A 21,070-nucleotide genomic window follows, 5' to 3' on the forward strand; every position below is an offset into this window, starting at 1 on the left:
GCATTCGAGATCACCCTTTTTTTCCCCTCCGCGCCGACCATATCTCGCGTCGCTCCTCACCGTCTCCGTTTTCGCTGATTTCTCACAGAGCCGCTTTGCTTTTCCATTTCACGGCTACTTGCAGCTCCCTCCCGGACACTCCGGCTACGAGGATTAACAGTTTCCAGGCTTTTCTTATTTCTCCTTCTACCTTGCCGGATAGATCGACCTTCCCTTTTATCGAATCCACAGATAAACCCGGTGACGATTTTTATCTCCGTCGCTGCTTCCCATCGATCGGAGACCGTGCTGCAAAGGTATTTATCCTAGCGAGAGCCTAGTCCCTGATTTTATTCCGATTATACTGCAGAGGAAGCAAGCTTCGGGATAATTCTTCGGACAAAAGGAATCTCATCGAGTCAGCTATTGGAGAAGTTTCGTTTGATATTATATTTTTATAAATTAATCGTTCTTGTACGATTTATCGTTAGTAGACGATAATACGTAAGAATGGAGTAAACGTTTAATTAACAATATTAGCGAATTGCATAAAAATTATCGACGAGGTATCTCTCTTTCTCTACACTCTCTCAACGTCTTCGCTCAATGAATTCTCGCTTGCAACTCTCCTATCCCACTACTTCCTCATTTGTTCTCTCTTCTATCGCACGTTGCATAAAAATGCGCCGACCATACCACAGTTCATTCATTACACGGTCATTCTGACATCAGACCTCACGCACATTTACATCGCGATATATTAACCCTTTGCACTCGAGAGGTGACCCTCAGTCACCATTTCATAAAATTTCGAAGATCGAAGCATCAGACCTCACGCACATTTACATCGCGATATATTAACCCTTTGCACTCGAGAGGTGATCCTCAGTCACCATTTCATAAAATTTCGAAGATCGATATTAATTAACATATCAAATTTAATGTAATGTAACAGTGTGCGAAGTATCGAAATCAAATAATTCTACAATCCTATTATTATACAATTCTTTATTTACTGCTCAAAAAAGTTTCCTCAGTTTTCTAATAGAGAATCTTTGATTTTCTACTCCTCTAGCCAAAAAATCGTCGAGTGCAAGGGGTTAAAACCTGTTATCCATTACCGCATTTATAATGTATAAATTCTAATTAATAAGATAGATTCTATTAATCCTTTGCACTCGAGAGGCGCCTCTCAGTCACCATTCAATCAAATTCCAACGTTGGATATTAATTAATACATCAAATTTACAATTACCTAACGATGCGTGGAATATCAAAGTAAAATAATTCTACGTCTTAATTTCTATACGATTTCTTATTTATCGTTTTAAAATTATCGTCGACTTTATGGCAGAAAGTCTTCGAATTACTTTCTTCCTGTAACGATAAAATCGTCGAGTGCAAAGGGTTAATCGTTTTCTATATATTCGATAACGACAAATAAGTATATTTCCTTATATAGGGATCTTACAAAGAAATTAATATTACGTTGAAGCTACATTTACCTATATATTTTATTTTTATTAACAAATAAATCCGACATATTTGACTATCCAACGCTGATTCGGTCTCGAATACGTATAACTTTACTCGACAAATTTTCATTTTCAAATATAGTAAGAGAAAACTGTGAGATTAAATTAAACGCACGATGAGGAACGGTCTCAGTTCGTTCGAATCATTATCAAAAGGCACTGCGAAGACGATACATTTTCGTCAATTTTTACGAACGGACCGAAATTTTTCTGATTCTTATTGCCACTCGTTCGAAGCAATCGCTGAAATAACATTTTCGAGGTATAAGATTTTTTAGAACGACCACTGGGAATCGTGGCGTGCGGCGTATTTCATAGAAGAAAACGCTGGCTACTTTACGAAAGGATTCGCGACAACGAGAAAAAGATATTTGTTCTCCTGTTACGCGAGTAACTACACAGCCGGTAACTGGCCGCACAGTGCGGTTCGCAGGCACTACGACAAATAAACGGTGTCACGATTCACGTACTCCGCGAACACTTAGGTGTTCATAAAACACTAACGCGCATCTCGCCCGCGCAGTTTTGTTTTTCCGTCAGACGGTTAACCGCCGTTGTGTGTGTTTTCCTTATTAACCGTGTGCATTTAGAATCCTTTGCTCTAATTTCAAATTTACCGATACTTACGTAAGTCCACGCGACTTCTCTATTCTATTTTACGTAAGCAGTTTATGTAACTCTTCTCCAAGCGCGAGACTATTTAAAAAAATGCAAAATAAAAAGTCGACGAAGAAATATTTAATCGTGTAACATGCGCGTTATCACCGATAACTTTAATCGACAAATACATACATACCGCAAAGAGAGGTAGTTAAGTAAGCATTGGTTCGATCAGGATATAACATAGGTATTTTTGATTTAAAATGGAAATTATTATATTTGGATGGATAAAAGTTTTATAAAATAAAACATTCTACTGAAAAGAAAAAATGGGATACTGTCTATTGCAAAAATTCCACGCTATTTGAGTTATTCGCTTCACAAATCGATTAACTCCACTTTTTGAAAAATCTTAAATTCAAGTGTCAAAGCACTTGGTACAGTCGTAACTTTTTATATTTATAATAACTTTCCCTGATAATTAAGATTAACACCATTAAACGACAAAAATTTGTTGGCCACTGAATAATAAATTATTTATTTCAGAGGTCACTTTGATCAACTCCGTACTCTAACGTAAATCGTTGCAATAATGCAACTCGAATGCACCAGCAAGCCATAAATGATAACGGTGAATTTTTTAGTCCCGTCTTATCAGAATTTAAGTAAAATTTAGTAACATTTAAATTTATTACTTTTTTCACTTGCCAAATCGATTAACTCTTCCAATAACATAAAAATGGTAACATTACTAACGATTACCTTTTGGCTATTTTTTCTTATAAATTTTATATACCGTTAGATGAAAGTTACATTTGTATTTATGCATTCTACGATATTTATTTCGATTTAAATTATAAAGGGAATTTTAAAAAAACAATATACATTATTTCATTGCATTTCTCCACTTTTTGTTTTATGGAGTTAATCAATTTGTGCAGTGAATGGCTCATTTATCGCTCAATATAATACCTTAGGATGCACCTAGCCAGGAAACAAATATGAAAATATCCCATTCCAAAGAATATAGAGTATATAAAAATGAAAAGGTTTACTGGCTCACAAGTAGGCACTCTCAATTAAATTTCGAAACTCAATCACTGTTATATAAAATTAACACGGAGTTACAGGAAACGTTAACTAATAGCCACGTTTGCACGTTGAGAAAGCAGAAGTAGTAAGGCATAATCTGTAGAGTCGAATCTCGATAACTCGAACTTTAAAAAGAAGAGTAAAGTCTTTGAGTTATAGTGGTTTCGATTAATCTAGATTTTTGAGTAAAGGAGATTTAAAAATCGAAAATTTAATATACAGGATCGTAATATAAATTACGTTATATGATAAATAAATGTACAGTTTGTGTCATTTTGCGTTTAATCTTCGTCACAAGGTATCGAATGATTACTTTCTAAAATCTTACGAGAGCAAGAATAATTTTATCTAAAAATATGGAACGACCAAAATTTGTACAGGTTTCCGAATTAAAGAGGATTCTAATCACCAAAGTTCAATTATAAGATAGTCCAATAATACGTGGAAAAAATATAGAAATTGCGACGGTTAACGAAGAAATGGAATCCTATTTAGGAAAATATAAAACCGGATTAGAAAATCACCGAATGATTTAACAATTTATAGCAACGATACTGAAAAGATTACATAAAAGGCATTCGATTAATTTAATACCGATAGTGCGATAACGCTAACGATACGTTCTAACTATATTATACATTCCACTGAAAAAGTATCGACGTGCTAATTAAACAAAACGGCAAAGAAATTTATGGAATGTTGAGAATGTTGAAATTGTTAATGTTAAAATTGTCGAAAGAAATGACTGCTTTGAAACTCTTCGTTAAAAATGTTGCAGGTAACTTATCGTTTTCGGTTACTTGACTTGGCGAATTTTCTTCTAACATACGTACGATCAATTTTTCGATATCTACCTCCCATCTTATTCTCCTCTGAGATTCAGATGATTCTTCCGCTTTATCCACCACGTCCGGTCCTTCGATCGGTTGACAAATTTATGTCCTTTTATAGTACGTAAAAAGATGTTGTAGGAGCCATCATCATAATAAAGCCATCAAAATCCGTTTCAACTGCAAGAGATACGTTTATGGAAAAATTGCAATGGCAAAACCCATAATCTGTATAAAATGCGTGGAGCAAAAGTGAGGTATCTCATTGCTTTTCAAATGTACAAAATTATTCGAGTTTCGCTTATTTTTCATTTTCCGCTCTTCTTTCGAATATCAATGAAAACGTTTCTCATTCATTCCTGTTATTTTAGAGGTTACCGATGCTTATTGAAATTGCGCAGTGATAAGCACGAATAGAGAATTTATTGCGAAGGGAAATACAATAAGTGAAGCATGTATCAAGGAGATTATAAACAAGAACAAGAAATTAATAAAACAGAGGAATACAATGGAACACGGACTACTGTATCATGAATAGCGATTACTTGGTTATCAGCGATTTTCATCCAAAGATTAATTATTTCGTCTATTTGTTATTAACACTTTACCAGCCGCTCACTTCTCGCCGCCGGTGAATTTCGCGCGGGTTCTACTAGTTGCTGATGGTCATATTTACGCTATCCTTATTATTTAAAACGACACTAATATTTGAGACTAACGGAACAAGTATCTGCTTAAAGAATGTCGAGAAAAGAGGATCGGGAGAGTTAAAACAGAAGCATAGTGGAAGCATTGTGTCGCGCTGAACCGAAAATGGTTATATTTACGCTATCCTTATTATTTAAAACGGCACTAATATTTGAGACTAACGGAACAAGTATCTGCTTAAAGAATGTCAAGAAAAGAGGATCGGGAGAGTTAAAACAGAAGCATAGTGGAAGCATTGTGTCGCGCTGAACCGAAGTCACGTCTGCGTGACATCGGCCGGCAAAGTGTTAACCGCGATGAGGTGGTTATTATTGTAGGATCGTTTGGTGCCAGGAAAACGACGGTGGTAAATAATAAACATAATTTATTGCGAACTAACTTACTCTAAGCTTACGACTTTCACATTCACTGTCAAAGAACTGTCCCGTTTCACATCCTTGCACCCTTATTTAACCCTTTGCACTCGGCGATATTTTCGTTACAGAAACATAATAATTTGAAGATTTTCTTTCCTAAGGTCGACGATATTTTTAAAACGGTAAATAAGAAGTGCAGATTAATTATAATATTCCACGCGTTGTAGGGCAATTTTAAATTCGAGATATTAATTAACAACGATCTTCAGAATCTGATTAAATGGCGACTGAGAGTCATATTCTTTTTCTCACGCACTCCTCACGGCCTTGTCCTCGGTGGGTCACGTATCCTAAACACTCAGACGCATTCCTAGGCTTTCACTCTTCACTTGTACTCGATACTGCCATAAATATCCCGTTCGTACCATCCTTGTACGCGGTCACTCGTCCTTCCGCACTCCAGATAACACTCGCGCAAAAGGTATTGTCACAGGCGGTGACCTTATACCCTAAACACGCCACGCTCACCATTCTCACATTGTCTGTATCCAATTGTATAAAATACGGTTTTCGTTTATGGACCGATCACTCGACCAGTTTACTCGACAGTTTAGTGGAAATGGGTACTAAATTGTCGGTGAGTTTAGCGTTCAATAACGTCTTACAGATTATTTCGATTTTCAAGTTTTATACGTGTTTCAATGGTCGCAGAGTAATTCGTAACACCGAGTAACGAAACGAAATTTCGCGAGGACGTTGATAACGATTGCGTCGCCCGTAATTTCGAGCGGGGAATCCTGTAAAAGAAAGCAGCTTCCTGTAACGACCGCGAAGCTCGTACGACAAACACGTATCCTGTGGCACGAAAGCGTGCTTGAAAATATATCCTCCGGTTCTTTTCCTCCTCTCTTCGTTTTGTAATTTCCTTCTCCCATTAGTATCACTTTTTGACCCACTTCGGTCCTCTTTTTGTCCTGGACCACCCCGCCCGCAACTTTTTCCATCGCTTTCTTGATCTCTGTATTATTCCGTAATTAGTCTTGCTTCTCGTTTCTTTAATATCTGTGTCCTCCAGCCTCCTCTCTCTACCGGCTGTTTTATTCCTCCTGCTCTACTTTTTCCTTACCGTGTTTCTTTCATCTTTCCCGTTCATTCTTACCTTCCCGTTTCTTCCTCTCCCTTTCTCTCTCTTTTCGCGTCCTCTCTTCCTCGCCTCGATGCTCCATATCCCTCTATCCAGCTAGCTTCTCCTCTAATTGCTCTTTCCTCGTCCACCCTCGTTCGACCGGCTTCTACCCTCGCCCCGAGTCAATGGAAACGAGAAGGAGATAGTTTATCTCCGATACCATAAACGTGCTAGGTGTTATGGATACCGCGCTGAGTTACGGACCAATATTTCTTCGTAATTATTCCACGGTAGAGAAGATTACTATCAAGAACACGAAGTCTCTATGCATTCCATGCCTGCCTACGCTGTCGCTGCTTCGCTTTATGTCCCTCTTCTCGCTCTTCTCGCTCGCTTTTAAACACTCTTCTTCCACTCTTAACGGTCCGTTTTAAACGTTATTTCTATTATTCCGTGGCCGATGAATTCCCCTCGATATCCAGCTTTTCCGACGTCCCTCGATATCGTTTGGAGGAATATTCCTCGTAATCGAAGAATTGTCCGACAAAACGTTTAACGACATACGGAGTGTTCGCGAAATCGCGCTAGTAGATTAATCTTATGGAAAGGGTATGCAGATAATTCAGTTGCCATATTCATTTCGAATATTTTTTTTGGCAAAATTAACGTTGACATTTATTTGGATAGAAGCATGGTTATACGCATCTATTTATTTTCATTATAGTACTACTGTGAGATCTAAAGATTTTAACACAAAAATCGGCAATCTTTAATAGCCGATTAGCTTATTTCAAAAGTAATTAAAATCGTTTTCAATAATAATAGTAAAAAGGGAAAAAGATGATATAGGTGTATATTATACAGGCAATGTATATATAACACATCGTAGTGGTTTGCAATGTCCAACTTTGTGTCTTCATTCCATGTAAATCAATTACTTTCTTGAAACATGTTAACAAATTTTGTTAGCCATTGTTCAGAAAAGTTAATTTTTAGGAACATGACTGCTTTGTGAATGAAAATTAATTTCGAGTAAAAAAGAAAATTACAAATCAAATAAAAATTTGTTACTATTTAAGAAAAACTGTGTACAGTTGTAACATGTACTCATATACAAAATTTAACACCTCAAATAATGCGATTTCAGATTTTATTCCTGTTTCATAAAAATGTACGTATCGCTGAAATCTGAATGTAGAATATATGTAGAATAACGTTTTACTCAATTTCGTGATACCATAGTTTCTTTTGTCACAATTTCGTTTAACTATAAAGTGCTAACACATGGCACACATATAATTTACCAAATTATATATCGTATATTCTGAACAAGAAACACTCAAAAAGGGCTCAATGTTCGATAAATAAAGGAACAAGATATGTAAATTTACATTTTTGCAACAGAGTAGTTTCGCGTTTATGAGCAGAATAAGAACACAGATATTTATTTTGAAAAGGAAAGTTGCATTGATGTAATGAAAAAGATTTATGAAAGTGAGAAATATCAGCTTGTACTAAATTAGATAAATAGAAAAAAGTGGCTTTAAAATATTATCACGTTGAATGACAAACGTATTTTGCTGATTTTTTGTGAAATATTAAAATAAAATTTCCTAAACTAAAACCATATCGTGATAAAATATATAATGTAATTGAACGATAAGTATTGTACTTCAAAGGAATCGGATCGAAAAATTCCTTTTCTGTTATAAATTACTTGATCATGTCGTATATAAAATAAACGAAAATGGGATATTACTTCCTATTAAAAATGAGTAAATCTATGTGAGAATTTGCCATATCGTATTACGCAACAGTTAAATATAGGACACGTAAAAAGTTAAATTCCTATTCTAATATTAATTGCATTAATAAACGTTATTGTTTGCGAAGTTCACTCGCTTTTATTAAATTTAATAGCGGTCAGCTATGGCCACCACAGCGCCATTGAAAGTTTTAATGCTGATTTGCAGTGACAACCACGGGGCAGTCAGAATCTATTAACTGGAAAGGATAAGTTCCTTCGTCGCGTGAATTATGGATATTTTACATATAATAATTTATTTCGTACGTGACATTCTTTTTTTTTGGTAATGATTCGTTATGTTTGTATCACTTATATTTCGAATAATGATATTTATATATGCTCGAATTAAAATAAATGAAATTACCGAATTAAAATTTGTTATATATAATCGGTAGGTATCATTTGACTATTTTTAGATATTTTTAGATACCTATATTGTATAATATCATTTGAAACATTTGCTAATTTTATTCGGTTGTAATTATTCATTCGTAAGAATAAAATAACTATTATTCTTAACCACCAAAATATATCAGTTTAACGAAATGTAAATGACACCGTTGTAAATTAATATGAATTATACATCCTCGTTACTTAAACGATGCTACGTGGGAATGGAGTGCCGACAAAATAAGAATAATCGTGAGAAATTAATTTTTTCGTTTTCTTATTTCTGCAAGTATTAAATATAAAATGTCAAAAAAAAAATTAGGCTACGTTTCCTGTATTTTATTACCATAATTTATACTTTATTACTATATTTTCATCTCGCAGTACGTATGAACTAATCATTAAACATATGTGTGTTGGTAATTATGAAAGGGGTCAAAGTAAAAAATCTAAACAAACAAAAAATGAATTTGAGTGACATATTTTGAATTTATGGTTCTTTCGTAAACACATGGAACTTGTAATATAGAGAAACAAAATGCATGTGATTTAAATCACTTTCATAAGTACCAAGACATATGTGAGCACACATGTATATCATATAATTGTCCCGATATTGTTATATATGAGCTTTCTTTTTTTACTTAGAAACAATACAGACGGTAAGCGAAACGATCGGAATCTGAAAAAGCATTAAAACATTTTTCGCTATATATTTTTATAATAAATATTTGTTATATTTAGCCTTTTTACCAGAGTACAGGTAATCCAAAAGCGGCGCACTCTACCAAATTTGCAAATAAATGAGAAATTTGAACGATTAACTAAAATCACCGTTAGTTTCGCGAGTGTTACACGTTGGTTAACCATTTGTGTCCCAAGCAGCGCGATCGCGCTGTTCAGATTTCACGTCTAGAAGACCTAGTACGTTTCGAGCGTTCTCGACAGCTGACGGTGGGTCACCGATTGTCCAAGTCGAAATGCTATTGCGCCACTTGACCATTCATCGCCGTAATATAAACGAAGCGCTATCGCGCCGTTTGGGATTTGTGGACATAAAATAGAAGAGGCGCTATCGCGCTGTTTGGGTCTTAACGTGCCCACTTGAAGGCAGCGCGATCGCGCTGCTTGGGATTCGTCGACAGTGTTTTTTCAAAACCCTCTGGGACTCAAACGGTTAATTATAGTCATCGTTGGTACGTCACAAGCGTCAAGTGATAGATGACTATAGTCATCATTAGTATCGAAAGGATTAATACTGCCCAAAGTGAGTTATTCAAACATCCTCGTGCTTGCATAATAGTGAACGTCGTTAATTTTTTATTTAGCGATAAATAAAGAAAGAGATCAGTATTACTATAATACTCCAGACTAAATAGTCAGTTACTATGCGTCCCAAGGGTTCTCACGGCGTACATAAAAATTCTTCGACGCATTGATTGAAAACGACTCTTTTATTCAAATATATAAATACGTTACCGTGTGAAAGAAAATATATTAAATAAACAAACGTTTCTGGATTATCTAAGGATACAAATATTAGCATATTTCTTATAACGCCTATATACGTTCTCTGTTTCCGATATCCAATCAAATTAATTGCGAAGAAATCCACAGGAAACGCCGATTCTCGGTGCCAAGGCAGGAAATATAGAGAACGTTTATGAAATACCACTTGATCGACGATTTAATCCACCATGACACAAACTTACGATTGTGCGATCGTCTCAGGACTACGAATGAATACGAAATGTTTGCATTAATCGCTTCTATTATGTTGATGGGAAATAAATGACCGATCGGCATCCGTATCTTCCGCTATTCGAATTTTCATTCTTCGTTCCATTCTCGTTATTCATGCCATTTCGAAAATAACTTCTGACATCCTCCACTAATCAATACTCCAAAAGCTCCAACACAATTTTTCTCGACAAACTTCTTTACTACGGAAAATTCACTCCTAATCGTTCAATTCGGAGTCAGTTTTCTCCCATTTTCTATTTAAACAACTTTCTGTGAATGCAATGCTGTAGGTAGAGACAAGTATCTTAGTACTATGTTAATTAATACTTTAATTTTATTTAATATTTAATTCAGTACTTAATTCAATCTATAAGACTTTAATTTAATTTATTTTCAAATTTCATTTGAAATAAAACTTAATGCTATTTTAACAGCGTGCGAGTTCCAAAGTTTTATCTTTTCAGATTTGATACTGTCTATTTCCAAAAACCGATATAGTGATAAGAAAATAAGAATTCCACGAGGGACAGGTTTCGAGAATTTACTAAATATGGTAGAAATTCAAGACAAAGTTATTGTTCATACTGGAAAAGTTCTAATAAATTGCAATAAATAATAAATTCTCGTAAAAATGTATGAAATCAGTCATATTACTCTGGTATACAAAATTTGATATTTTTGGTTAAAAATATTTTGGTTATTTGGTTTGGTTCATATTTTTTAAAAATTTATTTCAGTTTTAAGTAGCACATTGTAATTTCCTCGTCAATGTACTCAGAGGCTGGTGTGATAACTCTGTGTTCGTATACGTGACTGTCGATATATCTTTACCGTGACATTGAAAGCCGATATCGACTATGTCCACACACCGTCGTGTAAGTACCAAACAAAATTGAGAATGTGAATATGAGCATTATTGCGCTATTTATTAAGTGACTTCACTGTAAAATCACACTGTACAATGAATCTTATTAATAATATATTTATCATATCAATTAAAATGATCGGTACAGGAATTTCTGTTATTTCAACGATTGGATGATACATATTTGGATACAATTATTTTGGGAAAAATTAATATTGAATTTCATTGAAATAGTAATGTAATTGAATGTATCCTTTACTTTAAACGATTGATGTTTTTTTAGAATAAAAATTTCAAAATCCTCATTAATAAAAATATGCATCTTAGAAATGACCTTACACGTGTTATTGATCTCTGTTGTTACAATAATTTGTCAAATACTCCTTTAAATAAATAATGGAGGAAACTCTGAACATTACAAAAGAAAATTTATGAAGAAATAATAATTCATAATATAAATATCATAATATAATGAAAATGTACAAACAAACGAATTAAAGTAAAATTTAAATATTCGCGAAAGTATTCGTATAGGTAACGTATAGAAATTTATCTTGCGTAGGAATCAAAATACTACGAATTTAGTCTGTCTTAATTTTTGGCTTTGATATAGAAATATTCGAACCCCTGTACTATTGGTTTAACGTTTTTTTAATTTTTATGAATGACAATCATGATATAGAACGATACTAAATATCAAATCGAATTTGATTCGTAAATATTTTGATTTTTAAGCGTACCAAATTAAAAGTCTAATGACTACACACTTGAGATACTTTTCTTTCATTAACCTCTTAGGCACGATGCACCACTATAGTGGCTTTCGCGGATGTCATCTTTCTGGACGACGCGCCACTATAGTGGCTCACTCGCTCACCATTTGAATTAACCCATTCGAGGCGGCGATTTTTTTCGAACACAGTTCCCAGGAGCGAAATTCTTTTTTTCTTTATATTGTTTATTTTTAATAAAAAAAACTGATGTACTATGGAAATAACCCAATTCGTAAGTGAATTCGCATAAATAAGATGATTGCATACCGTGTGTGCAGCTCGCTCCTCAGAAAATTTTTATTGCGAGGAGCGGATTGAACACCATGTGTGCAATGTAAGGTAAAATAAAAATACATCGTTAAAATTGATAAACATTTATTTCAAAAATAGTTAGATAATATAAAATCGTTACTTTGCTTTCGATAATGAAGAACAAAATATAATGCAAAGAAAATTTTTAAGAAATAGTAAAGAGTCAAAAAAATAAGTCGAATAACGAAGAAAATAATATAAACGAGAAATAAATTTTTAGAAAAATGTCTAAAGGTAATAAAGTAATGTAACTCAGTAATGAAGAAGAAAATATAATTTGTTAATACATTTTTAGGAAATAGTACACTGATCGAAAATCCAAACAAAATGTTTCGTTTTTTTTGGTACGCAACAAAACCAATACCAAATTTTGATTTTCTATACTTCGCAGATACTATTAATTCAAAAAAAGTCTTATCTCGACGACTACTTTACTCAGAATAACTGATAAATGCTCATTATTATTATTGCACCCGGTCTTATAACCTCGGAAATCAATCGGTCTCGAATGGGTTAAATGATCGTTTTCATATTTTTTGTTTCACATTTTTTTTGCCTTCACAACGTTTTACAATAGTGTTAACAATTTATAGACAGAATATACAATCTTCGTTTTTGATACGCCAGTGTCAGGTATGAATTGCTGCTCTTCATTTAAATAAATATACCAAATGTTCTTTTTAACATGCATATGCCATCCGTATCCTTATAATTTTTTAGAACAGCATTTTCCTTCACACATTGCAGAGCTGTATCGTTTGTAATGAGTGGATAAGGATCACCCCACATTAACGTCAGGTGATAACAACGGGGTATATAAGATCGGGTTCGACTCGGGTGTTTGGCGCGGAAAGAACAAATGATAGCGGCAAATCCTTTTGTCGGAATGTCTGTAGAATGATTGAGAGAGAAAGCGTGTGTATAGAATGAGATAAATCTGGCTTTAAACAGGGATGCAAGGGCACGAGGCAGATAGATGGTGTGTAGTCGAGAATAGAAGATTGCGTGTAGAGTTGAGAAGAATCTAGTGTGATATCTTAATTAAATAAACCTGTTTTATTATTTAAAAAAAATTCTTTTGTCAATTTTTCGCCTAACATCGTTTACGCGTGATTCGCGTTAAACTCTGCTTTACAGAGAAACAGTCCAGCGCAAAATTCAATCGTGCTTAAGAGGTTAATTTCGCAACTTGCAAATTCGTTTTAATTTCTATTTAATAATTGATATTGATCAAGAGCTTAGTTAATATACGTATTTCGTAGTATACTATATACTTATTTATTTTCGTTATATCACAATAATTAATATTAATTATATATACTATATTTAGGTACATACTGCACGTCGATAATTTTAGCGTTAAAGTATACAGGTTGTATACATAATCAGTCTTATTTACACAACCCAGTTACCGGATAAATGATAAATATCTTGGACAAGTGCGTTAAGTGCGTCACTTATTCGCGATTACGCATCCACTCGCATTGGACTATCTATTAACGAATCCTTGGCCGCAGAGGAAACTGCAACGGGATTTTCAATTTTCTTATTTCTCTTAGTCTCTCTGATTTCTTCCCAGTCTCCGAAATTAAAAGTCGTCCGAAAGATCCGAGTTTTCGTACGATTGAAAACGTTCGAAAGGCTGTGACCAACCGAGCGAACGCTAGCAACGATGAAGACTTCCGTCACTGCTTCGAGAAATAGGAAGTAGTCTCCGCCGATGTATCGCTTTTCAAAGAGACTACTATGAATCACTTCTGGCGATAACTGTACCTCTTAAAGGAGAACACAGACATTTATATCTATATACAGATATTTCGAGAAAGATTGATTATTTCTTTTATAAATATTTTCATGATCCGATACACCGAGAATGTTGTTCGAAAATTTGCGAATAGAAATTCTCAGAACTAAATGATACTCTTGATTCTTTTCTGGGCTGAAAATTTGTTATTATATTTATCGCAGTAGATATTAACCCTTTGCACTCGAGAGGTGACTTTCAGTCACCATTTAATCAGATTCTAAAGATCGACGTTAATTAATATATATGAAATTTAAAATTAGCTAACGATGTGTGGAATATCGAAGAAAAATAATTCTATGTCTTAATTTGCATATGATTTCTCATTTACCATTTTAAAAATATCGTCGATTTTATGATAGAATGTCTTTGAATTACTATTTTCCTATAACGAAAAAGTCGTCGAGTGCAAAGGGTTAAAATGAGAAAATGTGGGGTAAACATAATATTAAACATCGTAACAAAAGGGATAACGATACATAATTGCTCTTTTGTAATTTGTCTATCATTGATAAAAATCACTTGAGGTGTAAATCCAATTTGGTACACACGACTTACTACGTGCTAAGTATTATAAAAATACAGAAGACGGCTAAATGGAAATTTATAGCATAGTAATTTAAATAATACAGTCAAATGCACCGTGATATATCAATGGCGTGCAATTAATCAACCGTCTACTTATTATCAAGAACCATGGGAATTTCTGCGTAACACGAGGCGTGCACGAGAGTTTGAACGACTGTCAGATATCGACGGATGAAGATAATGAGGAACCCTAGACGTCAGAAATCAGTCGTAATTGCGCAAAGGTGTTTTTCGTTTTCTTCGTGGCGAACTCGAATCGGTAAAATTAATTTCTCGTTATTTCGCTACCCCTGGCGACGGTTAACGAGGGTTCACAACTATTCCATCGCGCGAAAATTGCTGCAGGCCGACGATTAGTTTCAGAGTATCCCCGGGCTACCGACGGATTAATTTTCAAATGCCCAACTGTCTCGCAGAAAAATCCTTCCATCCTTAACGATTCCGATAATTTTCGTAATTTCGCGCCGACAGATCCGTCGTTTCATTAGCAAATGCTGCAATTCTCGTGCAGGAGTAAATCTCAACCTGAAAGTTTCCGACGCTTCTTATGCTCCTTTTGATTTATTTCTGCATTTTTTATTTTTTTTTCGAATTTTATATTAATATTTAATTTCTTTTTCTTCTATTGAAATCAAGATTTTCTTGCTTTGAGAAAAAGATACGTGTATTTTTCATCTGTAGCATATTATCTCTTATCTCTGATATGTGATTCTACTGAAATTAAAACTTGAATATAATTATTCTGTTTTGGTCATCTTTCTTTTTTCCCCCCTAAATATTTTAATATTTTTAATTTTAGCAGAAATTTCGATAATGATTTTTCATTAATTTCAGCGTTGTCTCTGTATTTTTTCAAGAAATTATAATGCAATCATATATGAATTTTAGTTTACAGTATGGTAAGGCAACCGGAAAGATATTTCATTTACATACTTTGTCACGATAAATATCCTTTCCTATAACTGAGCAATCATTATTACTTTATAATTTCATGTTATGTACTTCGCTATGTGTGGAATTTTAAACGACACGCGTCAATTATGCGAGCCTTTGAAGACTGCGCGCAAACTGATTGATTACTAATTCTTTACGTTTTTATAAAAACATAGTCAATTAACTATGAAAGTAACGTGAAAAGTTATTGAACACGACTCATTAACGTATTTCTTACAAACCTGTAGTTACAATACGCGAATGAAATATATCATCTAATATTATCATTTTTGATATTTAAATTGTCAGGAATTTTTTCAAACTCGCGATTATGAATATTTACCGTGATGTTTCTTTGTTTCTTTTATACCTGTTAAAAATTTTAAATGCAATCGAACACGATATTCAAGCCGATATTGGTAGAAGAGTTTATCGTGTTGAACGTTAATATATTCTTCTCGCTGAAATATCGTATCGCTGGTAGAAAATTTATCGATTTATTGAATCAATATTACATACCAATATGTGTGATCTATTATTTTCGGAATATGATTTTTCTCCTCTTTTTATTAACTATAATGCGGAATGAATGATAAAAGCAGCTTTATTTCTGATTTTTCCATAAATCTATGTATATAACGGTCCCAGAGGATTATAAATTATTTAAAGCATTCGTTATACGCATAACGTAACGTAATAGAAATATTTTAAAAAAGGTGGATTAGTATTTAAAAAGTAAATTTCAGACACGTTTCACTCATGAATCTCTCCTCGCGAGTCCATAATTCAAAGGTTTGAGAGAAAGAATAGAAATGAAAAAAATTTTGTTATAGAAAAGTGAGGTTAAGTGGAGGAGGCTAAGCGAAGGTTACATACACTCTTTATTTCTATATGATATAAATAACTATAACCAGTGTTAACTATACCAATAATATATAATATCTATATTAAGAAAACATAAATATAAATAACTGCAAATATACGGTACATGACGAAATAATAGCACACTTCGTAGATTTCGGTGCTTTTTGGAATTAACCCTTTGCACTCGAGAGGTGACTCTCAGTCACGATTTAATCAGATTCTAAAGATCGACGTTAATTAATATATCAAATTTAAAATTATCTAACGATGTGTCGCATGTCGAAGAAAAATAATTCTACGTCTTAGTTTGCATACGATTTCTCATTTACCATTTTAAAAATATCGTCGACTCTTTGACAGAAAGTCTTCGAATTATTATTTTTCTGAGACAAAAAAGTCGTCAAGTGCAAAGGGTTAATGCAATGTATGCATATGTTAGACGTGCACTCTTATAATATATCCGGTTCTAAAATATAGAAGAATTACATGTTTACATGTTTTTCTACATATTTTCACGTGTTAAGTTTGCGAAATAAATAAATGAAAAATATCGATTTCTGCTATTTTTCCGAAAATATTTCGAGGCTAGTAATTTTTTCCAATATCTTTATCAACTTTTTCGAATAATACTAACCTTCCTCTGTAAAATCAAATTTGATTTATAATATTACATCCATGAAAATTATAGAGCGCGCTTTTATTCTGCCACGTACTATAGTATATAGTAAGTACAAGATGTTCGAAAGGAAACTTTTATTTAAGTTTACTATGCGATCATGTATGATTGGCGAAATCGAAGAGTATATAAAAATTCGTGAATGATTACTCGGTTTAACTGCTGCCAGCAAGTGCGTTATCCGACTTATGGTTAGCGTTTAAATGTAAGTTGGCGTAGCTATCGTTCGAGGACAGTCGATAAAACCGATTTCCTTTATTACAGGATGGTCCGCATGATCGGCGATGAATTCCTTACGGAGGAAAGGGACCGGAAATACCACGCCGACCATTACACGTGTTGCCCGCCGCCTCTCTTTATCATCCTCATCACTCTCGTGGAGGTCAGTAGCATTCCTAATATCGATACGCATACGTAACACCGGTACTCGCTCTACGACTCGAAGCTCGCGGGCCTTGATCAGGCCGCGTGATGCATGGTTAACGAATTTTTCACGAAAATTACACAGTGAGAATGTGCGAGGCGACGAGCACGAGCGGGACAGAGTTCCTGGAACCACGTGCTCCGTTATTTATTAAAAATACCTTTGACACGCGTGTCTCTCTCCAGCCAACGTCTGTCGTCCCTGTCCCGCCGTTCGAACAGCGTGTCGTTACTTTTATACCGTTCCGCGATTAATATCGCGACAACGATGGCTCGTCTTTTTTTCGCCAGGCTGAAAAGGGGTCCCGTGCCTTTTTCCTCTCCGCGCGTTATCGCTTTAGTCGCGTTATTAAATTTCCCCGTGTGAATTTGTTTTCACTCGTGCTCGCCAGCGGCAGCGGCCACTGCTGGGGCTGCTGGGGGTGGTAGGGAGAAAGGGTGCACGTTGCGTGTAAAGCAAGACCGTTAATTTTGGTTTACATTATGCGGCCAAGTTCCGGGCCAGCGAGAACAGGGGAGAGTTTATGGGTGAAAGTGTAAAATGCCGTAAAAGTTGGTATAAAATTGAAATAACACACGTTACGCCGAAGCATGTTTTCTGACTTCGTTTTAAATTGCAGCGGCGGGGGGATTGTTATTCGCGCCGGGCTACGTTGCAGCCCCGATAACTGCATTATTTACATCGCGCGATATTAAACAGTCTCGTAAATGATACGAGCTTCTTTATTTTCGGCCGGCAAAAAGCCTGGCCAGTCGAACGAATGAAATTCCATTTAAACGCTGCTCCTTTGATAAATGCCTTTGAATTCTCCCGATTTCCAATACGGAGAGACAATAAAGGCAACGGGCGTACAAAAGGTGAACGCGTTCAAGTACTCGCGGTGCATTAACATGCAGAAATATTTATTTAGTAAACTTATTTGCTGGAAATGTCGGTTTTGCGGTCTACTCGTCTGGAATTAATGATCTCGTAATTTTGTACCGTTGTAAACATACCACCGAAAATTTTATTTCCGCCCTCCCGATTTCTCGTTTTAAGTAGTCAGTAATGAACTCTCTACTTGTTTATTATTTTCAATTATTCCTATTATAATTTCTCTCTTGCCGCATACGAACGACACGCCTCCCTTATTTTTACACTTGCAAATTCGTCGTTTATTCACTGGAATAACTAGCAAATTATATTTCGATTGTTACGTTGCAAAGAGGAAAAGTATATGAACTCGAGGCTTCGTTTATTTAATTTAAGCACGAAATCAATAGAAGTTACTATTCTTTACAAAGGCAACAAGTCGTGGCAAATTATTGCATCGATTTTCTGGCAACTTTAACGTATAAAAGCTAGTTTATGATTAAAATAATCTGAAAATCTGTTCAGTATGTTTCACATTATCGTCATTGTCTTATTCAGTGTGTCATTTGCAGAAATACATTGTTACAAATTATAATTTGCAAATCATAATCACGACGTAATCAATTTTTAAAGAACAAAATAACCTTTCGAATATTCTTTATAGTTTTATATAGTTCGTATACTACGTTTACGTATTAATGTTTCAAACAATTTAAATCACCGTCGGAACAAGTTTTTTGATAAAACTTAGTTTTCGGAAATTGAAACGAATTATGATAAAAAGGAAATCTTCCAAGTCGATAACCGATAAATTTCTTATTAACCAGAAGCCAAAGTGCATCTCACTCCTCGAGCCTTTTTACTGCTTTTTATTTTCGCAAAAATTATTAACCGTTGTAATTACCCTTTGTGGCAAGAATATCTCGTTTGTATGATAATAGGCGAAGCGTAGTCAGGTTCTTTTGACGCGTGGGCGCGATGCGTGATCGACCAATTTTTTAACAGAGGCAATTCGTATGCGAAGAATTTCACTGCGCTATATCGCGACCGGCGAAAATAAATAATAAATCGCCGCTCCCGTCCATTTCTCCGATCGCGTCGACCAATTTTAGATAAATGCTCTTGATACAGGTATTCCAATGAATTTTTAACGAGAGTATTTTGCAACGATTTACATCCGCAAGCATCACCGTTTAATTGGAAACGAAATAATCGACGTCGATAATTTCGACTCGCGAGCAGTAATATCGTAACGTTTCGAATATTCCGTTGAAAAATTCTTAACTCGCTGAATTATTTAGCGATATACCTGCACATTCGTATCGTTTTCCATTATACTCTATGTAATAGATACAGCGTGAAACGCGGTTAAATTGTATATAACAGGGAAAGGAAGAAAAATTAGAAGTTTCGATGTTTAGCGTTGTTTCCACTTTTCTACATTTTCCATCAATTTTTATCGCTCGACGAATTACAGTCGACGATAAAAATATTCGAGGTGACGTATAATTTTATTTATATTAATATTCTTCTGTATTAATAATACTGTTACCTGTATTTAGTATTTTTCAAATTTTTCCATTCTTTTTCTTATATGTAGGTTTTTAAATATGTGCAAACTGAGGTTCTTATTTTCTATATTTAATATTTCACACCATTTTAGCGTTTTCTATTTTCTTTTTTCTTTTCTCGCGAATATTTTATTTTTCGAATACATATGTTCGATGACAAAAGTGTTCTTTTAATTCCTATTGATTTTAGTCTGTGTATTATAAATTACTATGTAGTGTACTTATACTATGTCTGTGTATAATTAATATACGGTGTAGTATTTATGGTGGAAAAATGAAAATGAATAAATAAATTCTATCTGTATTAGAATATTTTTTTTGTACTCATTGTGCATTTGCTACTCTACCTGGATCCAAAAAAATGTTGAGGTTTCTTTGTACGTAACATTCGTTTCCTATTCGTACACAGAAACACATTTTAATTTGATATATCCAAAATTTGTGAAAATGCAATTTATTATTTTTACCTGTATTATAATCTTTTATAATATTCGGCGATATCAAAAGTCAAAAAAGTTCTAATAAACGCTTTCGAATGGTTTCATTTTAATGCAGCTTCCGGCACTTCCACAAATTCTTGCATCCTTATGAGCCGGTAAAATTTCTGAAATACAAGAGAAAACTCGAATGGTCTCAGGTGCGACGAGGATATACATGCCACCCTTCTCGATCGAACCATCTCGTTAATTAAATCTCCAAGTACACCCCGCGGCGTGAACTTGCAATCCCGGAAGCAACATGTGCGCCCACGGAACCGAATCAGAATTCTAACGCCTTCTCACTGAAATATTACCAGCAGCTTGTAAAAATTGATTATATTTTCAATATCAGGATTACCTAGCCGGTAATGTCTGCTTAAACGTCATTCGCGCATAATAAAAATTAATTCTTTCCAGTGGAAAGGTTTCTGAAACAGAAATTTTTCGGAAGAAAAGAAAAGGCTTGATATCAATTTATAATTAATTAATTCGGGTTAATAAGAATATAGCTATCATAAGTATCTGTTACTTTATTTATATATTATTATTCATTTGTATATCGTAAATGTTTAACTACTTGCAACAATAAATTTAATACGTGTCTCGTTAATAATAATGTTTAAAATGTTTTATTAAAATCCATTAGGAAACGTGTAAACATATTTTTCAATAACACGTTAATTATAAAGTATCATTTATTTAAATTTGCTACTATCCGTCTTCGCTAACTGACGCTGTCAAAACAGGAAGTTCAATATCGATC

The 21,070-nt window shown here is 34.3% G+C and overlaps 1 protein-coding gene across 1 annotated transcript in view; it reads left to right on the forward strand.

Annotated features, from left to right (window-relative positions):
* The window catches only part of LOC108554849 (protein rhomboid-like), a 317,454-nt gene that overhangs the window by 63,152 nt on the left and 233,232 nt on the right, over window positions 1–21,070 (forward strand). Inside the window, 1 exon segment of the mRNA XM_017910257.1 lies at window positions 17,246–17,363. Within this exon segment, the coding sequence (XP_017765746.1) occupies window positions 17,246–17,363 (118 nt within the window).

The sequence above is a fragment of the Eufriesea mexicana genome, unplaced genomic scaffold (genome assembly GCF_001483705.2).
Source record: "Eufriesea mexicana isolate 0111107269 unplaced genomic scaffold, ASM148370v2 scaffold50, whole genome shotgun sequence".
Classification (NCBI taxonomy): Eukaryota; Metazoa; Arthropoda; class Insecta; order Hymenoptera; family Apidae; genus Eufriesea; species Eufriesea mexicana.